Below are 21,708 nucleotides of genomic sequence, written 5' to 3'. Positions count from 1 at the left end.
ACAACAAACATATCTTCAAAATGATTTGTCATTTTTTGAAAAAGAGGGAAAGCTTCAATTTACGATTTTAAATATATTTCCTAAACGGTAAACTGAAATAGTAAAAAATAATCCATTATCTTTAGTTTACTTAAAAAAATGTGTCTAATGCTAATATATATTTTTATATATAATAAATCTCATTATTTATAAATTTCTAAAAATCGTAAAGTTATATACAATAATTATAATATCCATTATTTACTTGACAAAGTATCGATAGAAACTTATGTACAATGGTTACCTATTGACCATTTCCTGAATTATTTTGGGATAATTTTGCTGCCGACTGACTCAATTGCGCCAATGTTTCTGGAGTTGCGTGTGCTTTTAAGATTGAATTTTCTGCTTCCAATTGATTGATACGATCCATAAGCTCAGCTATTTTCTCTTTTAATACCTCGACTTCTTCCCGTACCGCGAACATTAAATGACTTTTAACTAAATCCTAGAAAAGATTATAATACAGTTTATCATCCATTAAAGTAATGAGCAGTAAATGTCTCTATTATAGCAATTTCTTACCATAGCCTGCTCGATCTTGTTATCAATCGCCACTGCACTTGTCCCCGGCATACTGCAATGTACATATGTAATGTTCATATAAACTTATTCAATTAAAAAACATACAATAAAAAAAGTTAGATGATGAAAATAGTAGTAGAAAATGATATAGATTTGTTATATATTATAATCAAATATGATTTATTTATTTATTTAAATAGATTAATTTCTTTGCAATTATTATATCTCTATCTTTAGTACCTCTCGTTATCTTCGAGAGTACGGTGCTCGTCGCTGCCCTGCGTAACCTCGGCTAATGATTCAAGAAGAGTCGCATCGGCCGACTGAATGGTAGTAGTGTTAGCAACGATACCAGAGATGGATTCTTGTTCTGGGTCGGATTGATGAAACGTCATGTTTCCCTGCTGTTGCAGGCCGCCGACAGCACTCTGACAACCGGCCGTCATTTGTGTGATCTGCACCGGGGCATTACCATTAGTCGTTTGCGGCTGCAACTGCTGCGTTGAGGGTGCAATCGCTTGTGACTGCTGTGGCGCTCCAGCCGTCTTGTGAATACTTTGCATACTTTGTATCCCTTGTATGGCAGTCATTGGCTCGGAGATTTGTGTCATTTGCGGCTGCTGCGTCGCCAAAGGCTGCTGGCAAGGAGCCGATTCTGACTGTTGATGCTGCGTGACGAGAATGTTTGGAGTCTGAGAGGTCGGAGCTGATGTTTGTTGCACCGTCGACTGACAGACATTCTGAACTGGTAAGGATTGATTCTGCGTGCTCACCGTTACATAAGCTTCTTCCTTGGAGTGAGGTATACTTGGCTGGGGAGTTACTGTGCTATTGCTAGTGATAATGGGGATAGATCCTTGAGGCATACTCTGAGGAGGTTGCCCCAAGTTGTTGGGATGAGTAGCCTGCAAATTGGAAGGCAACGTAGAGCCTTGGGTGTTCTGCTGATGTTGCTGTTGCTGTTGCTGTTGTTGCTGCTGTGTAGCTATTGGCTGAGTCTGAGTTTGAAAATATTGCGGAATTTGCTGCTGCGCTTTAGCCTGGGTCTGTGTAGGATTATGCTGTACATTAGGAGATATTGAATTATTCACCGCATAGCTCGCACTCGATGCCGATTGCGTGGGATTATTTGACACAGTGATCGACGAGTGCACTGTATCTGGTCCATTAGCATCAATATTAATCCCTTTATCATCAGTCACTGTCACTACAGATTGTTTCGCAGTCTCTGGTATAACAATCCCACTGTCGGTCACGCCATATGATATGCACACCTCGTTTGGATCAGATACTTTTGGTGTGCCGATGGCCATCGGTTGATTAACGGATGTATGGTCGAGATAATCCATACAGGTCCATCGTCCTCTTTTGAAGGGTTCCGTGCTCTCAATCTTCACCACTTTGAACCTCTCGTTTCTACCATGCGAGTGAACCTCGCGCAGATCTGCGTCCTGCTTGTCAGTGACAGACGTAATGTCCAAGGTATTAATATTGCTATCGTTAACTGAATTACTAATATTGCCGCCCTCGGACGGCACGATGGCCAGGCCGTACTGCGAGCTGGTAGGGATCACCGGGGCTGTACTGAGAGCGGCGTTGCTCGTGTTGAAGAACACATCCTCTTTCGAGAAGGTGTCCTCGGAGTAGCTTGGTGTCTCGATGTCGAGATCGGTGATGCGTGAGTGTTCAACGGAATTGTCTTCGGTATGCGACTCGTCCAGGTCGTCGTTGGAATCCTCGCCGGCATCATTGCTCATGCGGCAGCCTACGGTAACGCTAGTTATCTGGAACGACGACGTTTTCTTCCGATTGCCACTCGGGGCTTGCACACCGCTGCTCGGTACAACAACCGGCTGATGATGCCTGTCTATCTCGCCAAGACGTATCGTCTCCGTGGTCGTGCGATGCACGGGATTCGACACTTTCCTGCTACCATCTGACAGCCTGTGCGATTTTCTCTGCACATTGTCTGCCATTATTATGACAACTTAACGTACGAGAGACACGATTGTTGCATTCGTCCTCTCGCATGTTAGAATCAACATTGTAGTGCACTTTTCCAGATATTTCTCTTTCCTTTCTCTCTCTCTCTCTCTCTCTCTCTCTCCTCCTCCTCCTCCTCTCCTCCTCTCTCTCTCTCTCTCTCTCTCTCTCTCTCTCTCTCTCTCTCTCTCTCTCTCTGTTTCTACCTCCTTATCTCGCCGATTCGACTTCACCGCGACCGATCGTTCTCGTTCCTGCGAAAAATACGAGACAAGCACTCAATGGCATATTTTGTGCACCAATGAATATTGACAGTTGACCATTGCATTAATCCCACGAGGAACAAGTACGTTTACTCAAGTGACGTCCGTCCGTTTAGTAAGACAAGGAAGACTGTGCTAGCTGCTAGCTTCTGCTTGGTTGCTTGCTTGTCCGCTGACGACGACGGTTCCGTCGTCACGTTACACATCACACACGCACGCGCGCGCGTACACACAGCACACACACATCACTCTCTCTCTTTCTCTCTTTGTCGCAAGTCCTGTCCTTGCTTCTCCAATTGTTACAATCACGCCTCACTTAATCTTACCGTCTCGTAAGGCCTATTGTCCATACCGTCCGTACCCTTTTTCTACACTGACCGCTTTTACACGAGTACTTGATACATGTATTAGTAACTAGTAACTTTCTATTAAATTCTTAATTTTAAATCTTAATTTTAACAATATATTTAAAGATTGATACTATATTAATATCAAAGTGATTAATTATATATATCATGTATGTACTTACACGTATCGCCGAAATGAAGATAATTTAATAGAAAGTTACTAGTTAATAACATGGGGGAAGAGATAACATGGTGATGCAGTTGGACAGTGACTGCGTTCCCATTTTGTTTCAGAACAGTATCTAGTAGCCGCCATTTTGCTGGATATTGTACTGAGAAGTCAATGCGGTTCTAATTCAGCTAATAATCCAGCAGGGTTGTGTTTCAAAATTCAACTCAGTCAACTCGAGTATCATTTTATTCTTGTTGATCATTGAATATTGAATAAAGATAAAAGATACTCGGAGGAAACAGAATCAAATTTTGGAATGCATCTCAAAACAAATATCGTGTGCTGCAGGCTTTATGGGCCGTCTACATAAGTCGCAGACGCATTTTCCACAGCCAATCAGAAGCATCAATTGTACTAATAACAGCTTTTCATTGGTCGCAAATGCATCAGCGACCTGTGTTCTGCGTTTGCGACTTATATAGATAGTCCTTTAGAAAGAGACATAGGTCTGCACAGATCTTATGTCTCTTTCTAAAGCCTGTAGCACACAATACTTGTTTTTCTGCTGGATTGCTAGCTGGATTAGAATCTTGCCACCGTATTGGCTGCGGTGCTATTAGTGCCAGTATCACAGCTAATACGGGGGCAAGATTTTAATCCATCCTAATAATCTAGCAGGAAAATAAGCATCGTGTGCCGCCGGTTTTAATCTCTGTCTTTCCTCTCTATCTATGACTGTTCGTGAAGCCGATTCCAAATTAGTTACAAGCTGATCGCAAGTTTGCTGTGACAGCCAATATGAAGCGTTGATTTCAAAATGCAAGTTTCAGATTGGCTGTTGCAACAAATTTCCAATCGGCTTGCAATTAATATAGAACTGGCTTAAAAGAATCAATCAATCAAAGTTCTTCTTTTTCTTGAAGTAGAAGGAATGGAAGGATTCAGATTGTTGGTAGATTCGTTTATGCACTCTGTACTATGCGTTAAGCAAAAGTTTGTGATACGGTTTAAAAAAAACATGGGACGTAATCCGTTTTTATTTTAAAACTATCTTATTAAATGGCTGCGTTCAGCGGACTCAATAGATGAATGAACACTTGCTGCTATTGATGTATTCTTCCAAATCTAAAATACTGATTGGATGATCTAAAAGAATACATCAATAATAGCAAGCGCTCACTCAACTGAGTTTGCTACGCAGCCAATGACTGTGCTAGCATCGCAGCCAATACGGTGACAAGATTCTAATCCAGCTAATAATTTAGCAGGAAAACAAGCATTGTGTGTCTTTAGATCTGTCGCGTTGTTTGTACTTTTTGCACTCAGTATCTTCGCTTTCTCTCTTTTCAATGCCCAAATATGTATCTTTCTCATTTAAAGTTCAAAAATTTTTGAAGATTTTAAAAAACGCGATCAAATCTATCCATGCTATGACTCCATGTGCTCGTAAAATCCAAACAGGGATTTTGAAAAGAAGAACTACAAAATATTCATATATCTCTACATTTTGAGGAAATCTACGAAAATGTTGAATGCAGGAAGTAATTGGTTCATGCGAGTCACAAGGCGTGCTAAAAATTTGCACCTAGACAGCAAGACATCCATACCTTTGAAGCCTGAACTTAAAACTTTACCAAGTTAGAAAACGTTTCTGCCTTATTTATATTAACATTAACTGTCGAATTGACAGATTACTTATATAAAATCACATGGATTATAGTTTTTCAGTATCCGATAAGTCGACAGAACGATCGTAGAGTATATGTGTGGGGTCTTGCGGAACATGGTGCTCTTGGAGAACCACGAGCATTAAAAAAGAACAGAATTTCATATCTTTCAAAACCAAAAAGACTGTCTTTTGCTGAGCAACATAGGGTAACAGATATCGCTTGTGGTTATGGTTTTACAGCTTATGCTGTACATTCTTCGAATAAGAATATTGTTTATGGATCTGGCATAAATACTGATTCACAACTTGGTAACTAAAGATCTATTTTAGTTTTGCCAATATTATAAAGCCCCCCTTCATTAAAAACAAACTTTAATTTTAAAAGTTATACTATAGTTTAGTTTTTTCTACAACAGGTTACAATCTCGATGAGAAGTTTCTCAATATGATATTTATTCCAAAGCCAATAACTTTGCCATTACAGAATGCCTCAACCAAAATTATAGGCCTGGCTGCTGGAAGAGCACATTTATTAATATTAACAACAGAAGGTTTGTTTACATTAGGTAATAATGCATATGGTCAGTGTGGTAGGCCCATTATATTGAATGAAAATTATGAGAAAAGTACAGCTGTGCATCATATACCTGACATTAAAGGAAATAAAATTGTTGCGGTGACAGCTGGTCAAGATCACAGGTACAAAATATCAATTAAATATTATGTAATTATATTATAATTCTCTTTCTAGTATTTTCTTATTAACATTATATAATAGCGTACTTTTGACAGAGACAGGTGGAGTATATACATTTGGCTGGGGTGCTGATGGACAAACAGGTCTTGCACATTATCAAAATGAACATCGACCAAGTTTAGTCAAGGGTGACCTGGCAGGACAGCGTATAGTCAAAGTTGCCTGTGCTGCTGACTGTGTATTAGCTCTTAGTGGTATGTAACTATGAAATGCATATACTCACATCAAGTATTTGTATAAATTTTGAAAAACAATAGATGTAGTAAGCTTTAAATCTTAAGGAATTAATTACAATCGAAATCGGAAGAGCTATGATTACTTAGCTATGATTAATCAATTTCTTAAGATTTACTACACTCATTATATTTCCATATAATATTAATATAACTAAAATATTTCTACTACAGATAAAGGGAAAGTGTATGGCTGGGGTAATTCAGAATATAGTCAATTACCAATCAGAGAAGATAATTATCAAGTAAACATTGCTACAGAATTATATACACAAGAATTAGGATATATAACAGACATAGCAGCAGGTGGATGTTTTTGTATGGTTTTAAACAGTAAGCACCAAAACTCATAATAATTTTAATTTAACAGTTTTATTTTAATAATTACTATTTATGGTTTTTATTTGATAATAGTTTTTGTTTTAAATATATTTTGTGTTAATTTTTGTCATGCTATATATCTTTTTGCTAATACATTTTATATATTATATTTTACATATTATACTAATATATTATGTTACAGATGATGGTAATGTCTTTGTGTGGGGATACGGTATACTCGGTCTTGGACCTCAAGTGCAAAAAGTATTAAAACCAACCATGATTCCTCCTACATTGTTTGGCAATAATGTATATAATCGTAATGTCAAGGTAATTAAAATAATTTAAATTTATTAAAAAAATCTTTTCAATCCGAAAGCCTTTTGTGAACATATTCATGAACTATACATCATTAAATACATTGTTAGATAACAAATATATACTGTGGAATCAATCAATTGGCAGCGTTAACCAACACAGGGGATTTATATATGTGGGGTTGTAACAGATTTGGGTCTTTGGGATTAGGGCATGTGAAGGATCAATTTTTTCCCTTAAAGGTAAACATAAAATATAATTTACAAATAAAATATGAATAAAAAATATATGCGTGCATCTACATAATGATAGTTTTTTGTCTGCAACAATTTGTTTTCTTGTAACAGGTTGCAGTAGGAGCTCAAGTGAGAAAGGTTGCCTGTGGAGTGGATCATACAGTGACTCTTTGTAAACCTTTTATTTAAAGAAGCAATATCATTATTTAAATATTAGTTTATTTATTTAATTAAGTTTCACAATATTTTCTATTTTGAAACTTTCAACGCCATCAATACATATGAATAAAATGATTCCAAAATATCTTATTTATGTTTATTGAATTATTATTATTGAATAATAAAAGGTATTAAGTAATATTAAGTAATATTTACAATTCTAATTCAAATTTGAGGAATGTTGAATTACATGATATGATTTTGTTAAAAAAAAGTAATTTTGCAATCTCTACTATCTTTTGTATTTTTTATTACAAAAATGTATATATCATACTTATGATTAAAATGAAGATATTCAACATATTTGTATTTGCATTACTTTCACATACCAAATTCTCATAGGAAATGGTGTATTTGATCATATGAGGAAATCTGCACTCATCTGGACCTAAAGAAATATAATATTAAGTGATTTATAAGAAAAGAAAAGAAACATTACGTTTTTATAAGATATTATATATGTGTATGCGTGCGTGCATGCGTACGCGCGCGTTATTTAAGAGTACATATACTTAAAAAAAAAATGAGTGTATTCAGTACTACTATCAGCGCACCTATTAGATTTCGATCAGAATTATTCAATTATAAATTTCAAATCTAGATTTCGATTGTATTTTCTAGGAAATAATTCCGATCGGAATCGTTTCGAAATGTTCCATAATAGATACTCTGTTCAGTGTCTCACTGAACGGTTATTGTACTGGATGCATTCATTGTGATATATTAACAGTTATTATATATTAAATTTTTAATTTAAATTTATAATTTTTTTGTGTTTACCATATTTAAAATTTGTAGTTGAAGAATTGGCAATGATTAAGAGATACAACGGATCGCAAAGATGTATCAAACCAGCATCACCGCAGGAAAATTCAATAGTACTTGCATTATTATTTATTGATACACAGTCATTTGTCTCATTAATATTTTGAAAACGTTGCGATTTACATACTTTTAGATTATCATCACTTTGAATCTAAAGAAATTTATTTATTAGAATATTTATTAGAATATTTATTTATTAGAAAAGATATTTATTAAAAAAGAAAATATTCTTTGTGTATGAAAAGTTTTACCGTTATCTTAGAAACATGATCGCTGTTGATAGAAAAGAAATAATTAGGATGCATTCTGTAAGAGACTGTTTTATTCGGTTCAATGTAATTGATAAATGAATTCGATGTTCCAACTATAACATAATTGTCTCCACATTGTGTATTGATTAACCGCTGTGGAACTATAACGACAAGATGAAATATTTGTAAAATTATATAAATTCAGATTTTAAAGGAAACGATCTGATCCTACACATACCTTGTTTTATTCTCGAAATTAATTTAGTAATTGTCGCTGAATCTCCTATATCGCCTGCAGCAGTTACAGCAAACAAGTCAGTTGATGATATAAGATCTGTCCATCTATCTATCGATCCATAAGTCAACATAAGTAATGTGGCATCTGCAATAATATAATATAATGATAATGAAGCTTCATTTACTTCATGTGAACTATTTTTACATTGTGGGAATTTTATTTTTCCAGAAAATTTCGCAAAATTTCCTGACTTCCATGACTTTCTTGATTTTTTCCTGTTTTCTTTGATTTCCAGTTTTACGGCAATTCTAGATTTGTAGTAAACAACTTCTCGCATCTAGCATCCACTGATTAAGAAACACAAAAGTCAACAAAAATCAAAATGATATCAAAATAACTTTATTTTGATGTTAGTTAAAGTTAGTTAATAAGCAGTCAAATGTTGTAACTAAAAGTCATTATTTTGATATCAGAGAAAATCAAAATACGTCACTTTGACTTTCTCTCAACTATAATAGAGTGTGTTTCTTGAATGGTCGTGTATTTGGTGATAAGTTAGGCGAAAACGTGTTCATTCGACGATCTTTACAAATTAATATTTTGTTAATTGTTTGCAAAATTACAAAATAGTAGATAACTTTTCAATTCAAGGAATCGATTGTATATGAAATAAAAAAATTGCACAAAAATGAGCAAATACTTAGGTGTTGATCTGAATGATCAAATGTTAGGTGATGAAATTGTTAATATTTTAGAAATTTTTAGAATTTGTTCACTTTTTTATAATTTTCATCTCATTTCAAGATATACAGGATGTTTCTTAAATAACGCCCATTAATTATATAGTGCTACGCCCATTAATCATATAGTATCTAATAAAAAAACTAAATCGAAAAGTCCTCTCATTTTACAATTTTCGCAATATTTTTTCTTAATTATCCTCTGAGCAAAATGTCTAAAATCGACATATAAAACAATTTTTAAGATATCTTTAAGAGTTCTTTAAGAAACATCTTCAAAATGTTTCACAAAGAACATTGAACAATACTTTAAAATGTCTTATGCATCGATTTTATCCATTTATTCGGCAACCTTTAGAAATTAATATCTCGTTAACTATTGTGAAAATTGCAAAATGATACAGAACTTTTCGATTTGATTTTTTATTAGGAAATAGCACTATATGATTAGTGGGTATTATTTAAGAACACACTCTGTATAATCGATTCTCAATTTAATTCGTTCTGCTTATTCATGAAAGATGATACCGTTATTCTGGGATCAGAATATTATATAGATAATAATTGCAGCTGCAGTTTTTATAGGAAATAATTTACCCGGCACTTGTTCTCGCATCTTCTTAATCTGTTGTGTGCAGTAGTCTTTATCAGAATTTGAGATAGATGATGTATATGGAATAATTAAAACCACATCAGATTTTGCATTTCCAAGACCATAACGTGTATCGTTTAATTTCTTTTTTTGCAAAACATACAATTTGTCAAGTGATTTAGGAAGATCGAAGTTAGTTCCGTTAGTAACTGAAAAAGTTATTTTCAAATTGAATCACTTGTAATAGAATACAATCATTTGAGATATATTATAAAATGTGCAAGCATACCATTATTTGTATAATTATTTATATTATATAAACCAAAGTTTAAAATACTGTTGGTAGTATTCAACATGATACTGCCATCATGACCATTAATGATTGTGAATTGACTGTTGTACTGATTTATGTCGATTTTATCCAATATGTTTCTATTAAGAAAAAATAAAAAATCAGTTAAGTTTTATGATCAATTTGTTATTGAAATAACAACACAAAAACAAAAAAAATCAAAAACGGTTAAAGACGAATTAATAGAGGATGTTAATAATGAAGTATATTTAATGTGTTTAAAACATTAAAATTTCAAGCGAAACTAGTTTCGACTTTACAATATCTAATAATAATTATAAATTATTACTTTCGCTTGAAATTTTAATGTTATAAACATATTAAATTAAATGTATGAATTCATTATCATTAACATCCTGTATTATTAAATGTATTATTAAATGTATGAATTCATTATTATTAACATTCTGTATTATTAATTTGTCTTTGGCCGTTTTTGGTAATTTTATTTTTAGTTGTTAAAATAAAAAATATTTTTATTCATTGAAATTATGTTTATATAAGATAGCTTTAAAGACGGAAAGTAATGCATTACTCGTAATACGATTATATTATTATGTTTTTATAATAACGATATAAAATTTATAAAATTTTTATAAAATTATAATTTTTCATAACAATAATACTAAGGTTGAAATAATCACTTTTGGAAAAATAATTTATTATTACGCGTTTTTTTTATTGAAAAAAGTAACTTATTAAGGATTGATTGTTCTACCTTTTGGTAAAATGTTTTATCTGTTGGGTAAGTAGCAAGATTATTCAATCACATGCGCGGATTGCCAGATTTAATAGGTAAAATTTATCAAAAGGTGAAATAACCGGACCTAAGTGATAAGTTACACAATATTCCAACTATGTGCTTATATCAAACAGTACATGGACAGGTACTGAGGATGTTTTTCTGGATATCCCATTTCTTTCTCGGGAATGTCCTATAATATAGCAAGTGAGAAGTGCTCAACATCCTCAAAATGTCCTTAGGAGGATATTCTTAGGAGTCATATATTTCTTTCATATATACATATGCACTAATATATAGTGATTTAGAACCTGTAGCATACTTAACTTTGTTACGAAAAATTATCAAATTGTTCTTATAAAAGGTAACTGCGTAGACGATATATAACGACATGACAAACGTTATTTACATGGATAAAATATATTTACGTATAATTTGTACTTACGCAATAATTGATTGTATTGCATCAAAAGACCATGTTATATCAATAATAATTGTTAGATCAACAGCAATTTGAGTAACAGCATCAAAATTTCCTGTTTCTGTCTTATTGCACGATAAATCGTTATCCATTGAATCTAAAATTTATACGCTTTACTCTTTATTTTATCTCAAAATAAGTATTTATTTCGTAAAATGCTGAATACCTATATACTCACCAACATAAAGAGCCAGCTGTTCTGTTGCTTGTGTTGCAAAATTTTCCATTTTATCGTCATTTATTGTAGCTTTATGCAAATATTCTTCCAAAACTAATGAAGCACTGAATGTCTAAGTGAAATGAACTGCTTTAATTTAAAAGGTTTGATTTATAATTTTTGAAAACTCATGCGTTTGTCGTGCGTATGTGTTAATGCATTGTGTATGTGTGTGTGATAAAATTATTTACTTCTTATCAAAAATAATTAATTGATTTATTGAACAATATTATTTAATAAAAAAATGTGCACAAAAATGAAAATAATTATTTCTCGTAGTTTTATGGGCGCTACTATTCCAAATCTATATTCTATTATGTTACATTTGAAAAATTTTCAGTTAAAGTTGCATAAAGGATTATTTTAGTATATTTTGACATATAATCATGACGCATTAGAGAAATTTTGTTGTGATAAAAATTAAGTACTTGTTACTTTCATTCTTAAAAGTAATTTATGGTGTTGATTTGATAATATAAAAATATTTATAATTAATATAAGATCTATTATATTAAAGTTGTGAATTTACATATGCTATTAAAGCATATAATATCCGTCGCACAATGAAAACACAGAGATATGATTAAAATTAATATCGCGATATATTATTATCTAATATTTAGTAATAAAATAAATCAAAATACATATATAAATCATAAAATATATGTATAAAGTATATAAAATATATACATATCAATAAAAATGAAAATTAAGTGCTAATTTTTTTTATAAAATAAATTACTAATAATGCAATTAAGTCACAAAAAGTCGCAGATAAAATTTATTAAAGAAAGAATATTAAATTATTTTAATAGCCACAAAAAAAATTTCGGACCGATAAGCATGCAATTTTATCCTCAACGATATAAATGATTATATTTATAAGCTGGAAAAATACTTATACATATATTAATAAATATTTATCGAACAATTATTTATTAATAATGAATTTCTTTTTATACGTACAGAAATTCAATTTTGATAATCTCTATTTAATGTGCAAAACGATCTATAATGCATTCCAATAATTCTAATTGGTTGATTCCCACTCTATTACTTTTTTGAAATTTCGTTTTCCGAAATTCCGTTTTCCAAAATTCCAACTGTCATGGAAGAGCACCCTAAGTTAGCTAAGTTGCTAATTTCGATGCAATATTAATTACAAATATTTTTTTACATCATAATTATAATATACAAAAATATACTAAAAATAGCTTTTTGCAACTTTAACCGCTTCAAAATATACGTTCTAATTGTAATAGAATAATTTAATGAATAGAATTGTATTCACAGTTTAAAAAGCTATACGAAATTGATTACATATGTTCTTATACTAAAAAAAAGATTTTTTTTTATTCAATAGTATAATGTATGCAATATTACCTGTTCAGACATTATCTGATTATAGTTATTGGATATAGTTTTTTGGAACAATGTTTTTCGATTACATGCTCTAATTGTAGGATTAAATAATCCACGAGAGCTATAATATAGATCTAAAATCTGCGACAGTCTCAATTTAGGTACTTTTGAAAATAAATCTTCAATTTCCCTTGCAAGAATGAATCCATCAATATCTCCTCTAATCTCTGCCGCAGTAAATTGTAATTTGCTATTATTTGTCAGAAAATACCAACGGGGTATAGTTGATGAATTCCAATTGCCGTCTACACCTACTATAAACTTTTCATCCTGGTTATTTGTAGGTCCTTGCATTAAAATAACTTCAGCTAAATCACCTGCAAATACATAAATTTTTTTAATTAATTTCCTACTGTGGATGTCGTATTAAACTATTCATTGATAAAATAATCTGAGAAAATAGTTGAAAAATCATGTTTGTAATTGATCAGTTTATAAATGCTAATTTTCTGATGCAATTTCCTAATCAGCAGACAATATTAAAAAAAATATTTTTAAAATTTTATTTAATGTAAAAATATTAAATAAATGTTTAAAAAATATTTTTATTTATTGTGTGTTAATTCTGTGGGTTTCTTCAAAATTTATACATCATGAAACAGTACAAAATATGAATATAAAAAATAAAGCTTTATTACCAGTTATGGTTGCAATCCATTTATTATCCAATGACAATTTTGATAAATTTGCTCTTCTCTCTGTGTTATCTTCGCTAAGAACTTCCGAGAGTGCTATATCTTCAGGTTGTAGACCAGCAGCTATACCAGCGATTAGCGGTCCGGCAGAAACTGAACCCCAGCTATGATAATATAATTCATTAGGATACTGTTAACAGAAAGTGGCTAGACTCTCTAGTCGAAGACACGAAGACAAACATTATGTCAATATATTATTGTTTAGTCGCAGAGTAGGTATATAGGAAATGGCGCTTTTACAATACTTGTTTGTAAATTTGATGAGGAAATAGTATTACCATGCAATTACATAAAATTTTGTACACATACTAATAAAACTCAAATAAACATTCGTACAAAAGTTTATTTGAATTCACTTACTCGTTAAAAGTTATTTATTTAAAATTATAGCAAAAGGCTCATTTTCATTTTATAATAAGCTACTTTGTGAAGAGGGGCGTGGTTTAGCCAACTGAGCACACCATGTAAAATATTTTCAACACGAGCTAGAAGCATTATAAATTTAAGCCAAACACCAATAGTTTCAAGAGAATTATGAAGACAAGGAGTGATGTCAAGAGTGGAATAAACAATAGAGTTTTTAAATTAGAAGGGCAATCATATCATGTATTCTGGGAGAAGTGCAACGAATTTGCAACGATTTGCACGAATGCAATCAAAGTCAAAGACTGCGTTCCGTTGCATGCGTAATGTGCCTGATATATCATTTTATATCTGTTTAACACTCTGCGAACAATAAGGATAAAATGAAAATATTTCACTTGCATTAGAATAAGATTTCATTTGTACGTTTTTGTCGTACAACAAATATGGGCAGGACAGATCCTCTCTATCCTATAGCCTATAACCAATCAACAGGTTTGAAAAATTTGTCGTACGACAAAAACACAAATAAAATCTTACCCTTATGCATGCAACGGAACACAGTCATACGGACATAGTCATTTGATTAATTAATTTTTTTATGCGTTATGCAAAAATCTGTGCTGCTTTTAGTAGGCATTAATAGGAAGTAAACAGTAATATTATTAAGAATGAAAATATAGATATGTTTACGCTACAAATACAGATATTGTGTATAAAAATATAAAATCTACTACTTACGCAGTTTTTATAACGCCATTCTCTATAGGACAACTGCTTAGTGGTTTGTCAACTAATCGAGCGGTCTTTGGGTGGTTCGGTGGAAATTCCGAATACATAGCGTTTGGATCAAACACATGTTTGGTAACTTCGTCTTTGTGTTTTGTAATAACATCGCTACGTTTGCAATCAAAGTTTTTAAAAATAAGTCCAATATGTATATTATGTATGCCATATTAAAAAAATACATGATGTATAAAAATTATAAAGTTTAGTTTTCATTATTTTATATATTTCAAAACAATCTGATATAATATATTATACAGTTTTGATAATATTTGATATCATTGTTGATATGAAACATAACTGACACGATTTCATAATAATGTGAATAAGAATTTTATTAATCTTATTTCAATGTATCAATTTTTCTTTAAGTGTAGCGTCATTATTATAATAATTTTTGATTTTTATGAAGAAAAATACATTAAAAAATTGTAACATTTGTGCTCAATAGTATCAAATGAATTTGTAAGATGCTCCTGTTTTCGCAAATTACATATTACATAAAAACAGGAAGATCAATTCTTCAAAACAATATGTCTCGCTGATCGTAAAATTATTCATCTATATTACCAACATATTTTATGAATTGTTGAAGAAGGATCTGTGAGTTCCGAAATGTACGATTTATTGCATTAAGTTTTTCTGATATTCACTGTTTATCATACTAACATTGTATGCGATTAAATTACTTTATATAAACTTTATTAGATTCAGACCGTCATTTCTTTACACTTTGCATTGCAAAAAATGAGCGAATTTTAATTACATGTAAAAATGTTGAAATAAAACGATTCCCAGCATGGTCGCAAAAATTCTTAAAAGTTGTATCCTCCTTTATAATGTGTTCATATCGCAATTACTTTAAATTCTAATCATCTAAACTCTAAAGTAAACATACACTGTAGATTTGGTTATAAAAATTATAATAATTATTTTAATTTAACTAAATAATGTTTTTTAAAATTAATTTTTAATTTAATTTAAGTTTATTTAACTCAACTTAAATTTTAACAAAATTAATTAGTTTATGTAATTTTTATAAACAATTTTTACAAACAATTTTGTAAACAATTACTCTTATAAGGCATTAACCCTAACTATACACACTGGAATTCCAAAAATCCTAGTGTAATATTTGTTAAATCGATTTTTTCATATTTTTGAACTTTTTTTTTTTAATCTATATCTTGAAGCTTAATTCTATCGTCTTTTATACATCATGGATCTGTTCCTTAATCGATTCTCCATCGAAAAAAATTAATTGAAACATGTCTATTTTGATGAAAGAATTACGGTAACTAATATGGATGGGGAGATTCGAGTGTGTATATCAAAGATAGAAAAAAAGAATGCGCATAATTTATTATAAGGTTAATTATAATGGAAAAAATAAAAAAAAGTTAATTAAAATAACTAATCTTTAATTTTTAGTTAAGAAAAAATTTAATTTAAAACAAATTCTGGAAAATATTTGTAAAATTGATTGTAAATTTATAATGAATACCATACTATAATCCTTTTTTATAACTATTGGAAAAGAAATATGTTTTTTAAATATAGTGTAGGATTTCTTTTGTTTAATTATATTTTTAATGTGTTACTTTTTTGTTCAGACAGTTGAGTTAAATTGTTTAAATTATATTACTTACATTTGTTCAGGTGTCAAGGTTTCTACATCATCGTGCATATCTAAATTTGTATTAATGGAATAATTGCTAATAACACTTCTCACACTTCTGAAAGGGCGAGTGTTAGTCAATCTACACTCTTTGTTTTCATCCTCTCTTTGGTACATTTCAATACTGCTAGACAACATAAAATGAAGAGTACACTGCAAAATAAAGATAAAATATTCGTCAGATAAAAGTCTATCCAGATCTATATATAAAATATAAAATAGTTTTGAAAACTATTCCCTATTTCTAAACTCTGACTGAGTGAATCATGTAACTTTTTCCTAAGGACGTGAAAAGTAAAAAAAAGTTTTTTTCATACATTAGTATAAGTTTTATGCGTACATGTACAGATACATAAAAATTATATTATGTACATTATATATATATATATATATATATATATATATATATATATATGTATATACATATATATATAAATACTATAAAAAATGTTTACTTTTCCATTATACACATTTCCATTATAGAGAAAAGTTACATAATCGATATCCCGAAAATAAATCACTAAAATCATTGAAATTAATATGAAATCGTAGAAATGAGAAATAAAAATGATTAAAATATTGTTAAATATAGTTTAGTATAAATAATACTTTTAATACTAAACTATGAATTCTAAAGATAATTAATAAAAATTTATGAAGAGTAATTAAAAATAACAAAATATAATGTAAAAATATTTAACATTTTTATAGATTTATTCAGAAAAATTAAACATTGAATCATGCTGAAGTACTATTCGAATCCTAAAAATAGTTTTCCACTGCATTTAATTTTTATAATATTTGTAAAGTTATCAGCGATAATATCATAAAATTTTTATAAACACCATTGAGATAAAAGTTATGATCAATCCTTTAGTTGATGAATCCATCCACATCTAGCAAATGTAAAATATATATTATTCAATGAAAAAATTTCAATCAAAAAATATGTAATATTAGGTGTAGTAAAAAGAAATCCATTATTTTTGCATGAAATTGAATGGAAAAATAATGGATTTCTTTTTACTATACCTAATATTAAAACCATACTATATATTACAGCCTTTTTAAACTTACATATTTTTGTCAAATATTTGTTATACGGCTTTCGCACAATTAAAGGTAATTTAAAAATAACTTAATTAATTAACATATAATTAAAAACTAATTCGAATTGACTCTTGAAATATTAACACAAATAAAAAAATAGAATAAAAAACGGGCACTTAAGAGCATTAATATGCAGTAATTGGTGCGAATATCATAAATACATTTCAATATTTCAATCGTATCTATTAATCTATTACATAAAATATTAAACTGAACGTTTCAGCTGTATTCAAGCCATCTTCAGTAATCCCCAATAATAAGTAATAATAGTAATAATTATCTATTACATTACGAACATTAGATTGTGAACAATTTCTTAACGAAATAATTGTAAGAAAGTGGATCAATTGATACAGATTTTAATATACGTTTCAGTAATATTTTGCTATTATTCATTTTAATTTCAGCAAAAAATTTCAGCAAAAAGTCAGGAATATATTTAAAATACTTTAAATAATATGAGTTTTTATTAAGTTACCCTTTCAATGTCGGTTATTATGTTGTCAAGAAGCCGGCTAGTTGTCTCGGGAATAAAACGAATTATTTGTACATATTTTTGAGCTTGTACACCTGCTTTATATGGCAATACACCAGACTGCTCGACGACATTTGGATTCTTTACTATTCCATCTTGACGAAATCTACAATTTTTAAAAATATAAATATCAATTATGCACTTTAGCAATCTCAAACCTTGAAATTTATTTAACGCTGTCATGAGAACCATTATTTACCTGTGCATAATTGCAACAGTTAAAGCTCGTAAATCCATATTCTGGTTTTCTATATTCTCGATTTTTTGGAGAATCGCAATTAATGTATTTAAAGTATGAGGCAATCTATTATTTTTCTCTAGAAGATATTTATTTTCATAACATTCTCGAAGTGTTGATGTAATACTTCGATATGTATTTTCTTGTGCGAAAACGCCTGAAATAATATGTATAACGAAAATTAAGCTGTATTGTTTACAAAATTATAAAATTACTCTTATTATACATCTTATTATGTATAATAATAAGTAATATAATATTTTTAATTATATTTATATATAACATATTTTAACTTTTAAATGACTGGACGCCCAATGGACATCATGTATTATCTGTGGTGTTTCATATAGATTTTTAGATAAATAGAATTGTAAGATAAGCATTAATCTTTTTTATAAAAAAGTTTCAAATATTACAGAAAATTAACAGAAGTCATTTTTTAGTTTAAACGCATTTAAACTCAATTTCAATCTGATTTGGTTATAACATCATTTTTAGCATCCAAATATCTAAAAAATTTTATCTTCAAAATAGCAAACGAATTTTTTGTAAACTAATTATCGAAACAATTTTTAATGTATTTAATAATAATAAATGTTTGAACTGTTACAGAAAAAAGATATGTATAAAATTATTTTTTTATATTTTTAATTTGCACAATTTAATTTTGAACAATTTTTATATTCAATGATGTTTGATGAGAAAAATTCTCATGATTCTTATATAGTATATATTTCATAATATATTTAATTTTTAATTTATGAAGTTATCTAAAATAAAAAATACTTCAAATTTCTTCAGGTTTTATAAGTTTTCTTTAGAATGAAAAATATTTTGGAATTTATACACATAAGAATTATGGGAACAACGTAGATTTTCTTAAGCAATCCATTTGGAAAATGTTCAGTATTTTATATAATTAGTAACAAAAGACCTAAAAAACTTTGAGGAATTATAAATTTTATATAAAAAGTTACAAAAATTAATATGAAGAATTTTGGAAACTTTTTACTGCGAATATTAATATATACATATAACAAAATTAATTGTGCATCTCATAAATTAAAATAATAAACTTCTTACTAAGAACAAATAGAATAATCCAGAAATATAATCGACCAATCATTTTGTTGCTGTAAAAGAACAAGAAATGTAGAATTGTTCACTGAATCGACACTTCGTATTTTAATTAATATGTATCATTGTATTGAGAAAAACGGTATTTAAACTTATTTGAAAATCGAAAACTTATTCGCGATTTATGTAAGATATGCTGTCCCTTCGATTTAACAAGATACTACACCACACCTATTTAGAGCATAGTAATATCTACCACCACTATCAAGAGATAAGATATGACATGTATGAGTAATCTACTCCCACTTGTAGAGATGATCCTTGTTAGAGAATATCACTCGATCGCTTGATTAATAATTTCATTAAATTACGAAATAATATCATTAATCTCATGATATATGTACTTTGCTATCACAAAAATTGCATGTAAAATAAATTTTACAATTTTACATTATTACTTATCCATAGGAGCGTTATGTACTGCTGTTAAGCGATGGAATCAGATAAAAATTTTGTTTTTAAACAAAAGATGGTAACATAGATCACAATTAAACACATGTCGGATTGACATTCCTTTCGGATGCATTATTTCTACTTGTAATATATATAGAAGCATTTAAGACGCGTATCACAGATCGCGCTTATCAGCGTTAAAGTAGAACGTAATCTTATTATATTTTCACACACATATGCACACTGTGATGATGTGTACGTGAATCATTGAAAAATATATGAATCAGGTAAAACATAAGCGCACGTCATACTGAATTCCGTAAGCGGCAATATCTTGTCATTGAGAAGATGAAGTTTTTCATACCTTTTTACTTATATTCTATGGTAAGAACTTAACAATTAAAATTGTAGTTTACTATTTAAATAAGATTTGTGATTGACGGAGTATTCGATGAAAAAGATTTGTTATTTTCTTTGATGGGAATAAGTTCGAAAGAATCTTAATTACATTTACCAGTAGACGAATTTAAGAAACGTTACGCGAATAATAGAATGTTTTTGCAATACTGTGTATTCAGATACGATAAACGCTAATTTAGTGGAAAGTCGAAACTGCACACATGCACAATTTGATTTTCCACTAAATAACGAGAACTTTAACTGTACATCTGGATTTATGGTATTGCCCTAATAATATAACATGCAAAATTATAATCGTCTTCCCATGTTCGTACTGGATATTATTTGTAAAGTATTTGTATAAATTATTTGTAAAAAAAATTACACTAAAAATCCATTCTTACGTAAAAATAAAAATAAGAGGAACAATTTCTAATGATCTTGACAAATATTTATTTATATTTTGATCAGATTATGATCCTGAAGAAAATTCTTAATTCAAGAGGTTTTAGTCGATTAGACCTTGAGTATAAATGCGTCGGCGATACTGTAACATCCAAGTCGATCATCATAACTCGAAAAGTACTTAATAAAAAAATATTTTGTTATAATGTTTGAAGAACTCTTATAATAAGCTATTAGAATGCAAAATAGGGATTTCTATATTTAAAAAATCAATGTGACCTTGACTTGACTTTGGCGACGCCAATAAAATATAAAATGTCTTGTAAAGTACTAATTTTTTGTATGTATACCTTTGCGGTATGTATACCTTAATATTTTTATATGCAGAATAATTAGAGGAATCATTGTGTAAAAAATCATATAATTCCATTTAAAAAAATGAAGGTAACCTTGAAATCTTCGAAGCATCTCCATCCATAGAAAAACTATTAGTAATATATTGTATCTTTCTTGATGTTATACTTCAATAAATATATTATGTTATATCTCTAAAAATAGTGGAAATATTCTAAGTGGACAGAATTACTGTTCCACTCTGTATATAACATATATGTTACATTACAGTTATATTGTTAAGTGGGAAATTAACATGTACGTTACATGTAACTTGGTGTTTGCTGAGTATGTAACAATGATCATTTCATCTTTGTTTAACATCTTTGTTAATAAACAACAAGGATATAATGATTCACTATGTCACATTAAAGAGAAATCTGACAGTGGACATCCGATCTTTTTTGGTGTATCGAATTTCAGAGTAATATTTTTGTGATTCTTTTCTATACTATTACGTGAGTTAGACAAGGATAAACAACTTTGATTATTCGACCTTGTAATCTACGTAATAGCATGGAAGAGATTCACAAAAAATGTAGGCATTATCCTACGAGGTTTGATACATGGAAAAGGTCGGGATATTCACTCTCCGATTCCTCTCTGTATCACCTTTATTGTTGTAGCTTCCAAT

General features: G+C 29.7%; 3 protein-coding genes across 3 annotated transcripts; 1 reads left to right on the top strand and 2 right to left on the bottom strand.

Annotated features, from left to right (window-relative positions):
- Nucleotides 1-283: 283 nt before the first annotated feature.
- Nucleotides 284-2,540, bottom strand: LOC105627418 (protein bunched, class 2/F/G isoform). Its single transcript, XM_012208704.1, has 3 exons — nucleotides 805-2,540; nucleotides 565-616; nucleotides 284-487 (listed from the first exon to the last, which is right to left on the bottom strand). The coding sequence occupies exons 1-3, from the start codon at nucleotides 2,538-2,540 to the stop codon at nucleotides 284-286; spliced, it is 1,992 nt and encodes a 663-aa protein (XP_012064094.1).
- Nucleotides 2,541-4,854: 2,314 nt separating this feature from the next.
- LOC105627407 (Williams-Beuren syndrome chromosomal region 16 protein homolog) lies at nucleotides 4,855-7,052 on the top strand. The gene is made up of 8 exons (XM_012208693.1): nucleotides 4,855-4,966; nucleotides 5,050-5,307; nucleotides 5,415-5,697; nucleotides 5,777-5,949; nucleotides 6,163-6,321; nucleotides 6,512-6,639; nucleotides 6,738-6,869; nucleotides 6,975-7,052. Exons 1-8 carry the CDS (start codon nucleotides 4,855-4,857, stop codon nucleotides 7,050-7,052), a joined length of 1,323 nt encoding a protein of 440 aa, XP_012064083.1.
- Nucleotides 7,053-7,333: 281 nt separating this feature from the next.
- On the bottom strand, nucleotides 7,334-19,473 carry LOC105627396. Its single transcript, XM_012208681.1, has 15 exons — nucleotides 19,431-19,473; nucleotides 18,309-18,504; nucleotides 18,053-18,215; nucleotides 16,436-16,617; nucleotides 14,742-14,897; nucleotides 13,581-13,741; nucleotides 12,904-13,259; nucleotides 11,482-11,593; nucleotides 11,268-11,400; nucleotides 10,018-10,160; nucleotides 9,734-9,937; nucleotides 8,397-8,540; nucleotides 8,159-8,319; nucleotides 7,863-8,058; nucleotides 7,334-7,470 (listed from the first exon to the last, which is right to left on the bottom strand). The coding sequence occupies exons 1-15, from the start codon at nucleotides 19,471-19,473 to the stop codon at nucleotides 7,334-7,336; spliced, it is 2,487 nt and encodes an 828-aa protein (XP_012064071.1).
- Nucleotides 19,474-21,708: the final 2,235 nt, after the last annotated feature.

Source organism: Atta cephalotes (assembly GCF_000143395.1).
Source record: "Atta cephalotes unplaced genomic scaffold scaffold00001, whole genome shotgun sequence".
In the NCBI taxonomy this organism is placed as follows: domain Eukaryota; kingdom Metazoa; phylum Arthropoda; class Insecta; order Hymenoptera; family Formicidae; genus Atta; species Atta cephalotes.
This window is presented reverse-complemented; position numbering and strand designations above follow the sequence as displayed.

What these genes read in the sequence shown, in the direction of transcription:
- LOC105627418 (XM_012208704.1), bottom strand. Translation starts at nt 2,540, where the DNA reads ATGGCAGACAATGTGCAGAGAAAATCGCACAGGCTGTCAGATGGTAGC. An exon ending in ACTCTCGAAGATAACGAGAG is followed by an intron (nt 617 to 804) that starts GTACTAAAGATA and finishes TGTACATTGCAG; the next exon opens with TATGCCGGGGACAAGTGCAG. An exon ending in ACAAGATCGAGCAGGCTATG is followed by an intron (nt 488 to 564) that starts GTAAGAAATTGC and finishes AATCTTTTCTAG; the next exon opens with GATTTAGTTAAAAGTCATTT.
- LOC105627407 (XM_012208693.1), top strand. Translation starts at nt 4,855, where the DNA reads ATGTTGAATGCAGGAAGTAATTGGTTCATGCGAGTCACAAGGCGTGCT. An exon ending in TTTTTGTATGGTTTTAAACA is followed by an intron (nt 6,322 to 6,511) that starts GTAAGCACCAAA and finishes ATTATGTTACAG; the next exon opens with ATGATGGTAATGTCTTTGTG. An exon ending in ATCAATTTTTTCCCTTAAAG is followed by an intron (nt 6,870 to 6,974) that starts GTAAACATAAAA and finishes TTCTTGTAACAG; the next exon opens with GTTGCAGTAGGAGCTCAAGT.
- LOC105627396 (XM_012208681.1), bottom strand. Translation starts at nt 19,473, where the DNA reads ATGATTGGTCGATTATATTTCTGGATTATTCTATTTGTTCTTA. An exon ending in ATCAGATAATGTCTGAACAG is followed by an intron (nt 11,594 to 12,903) that starts GTAATATTGCAT and finishes CATTTCACTTAG; the next exon opens with ACATTCAGTGCTTCATTAGT. An exon ending in GCAATACAATCAATTATTGC is followed by an intron (nt 10,161 to 11,267) that starts GTAAGTACAAAT and finishes TTTTCTTAATAG; the next exon opens with AAACATATTGGATAAAATCG.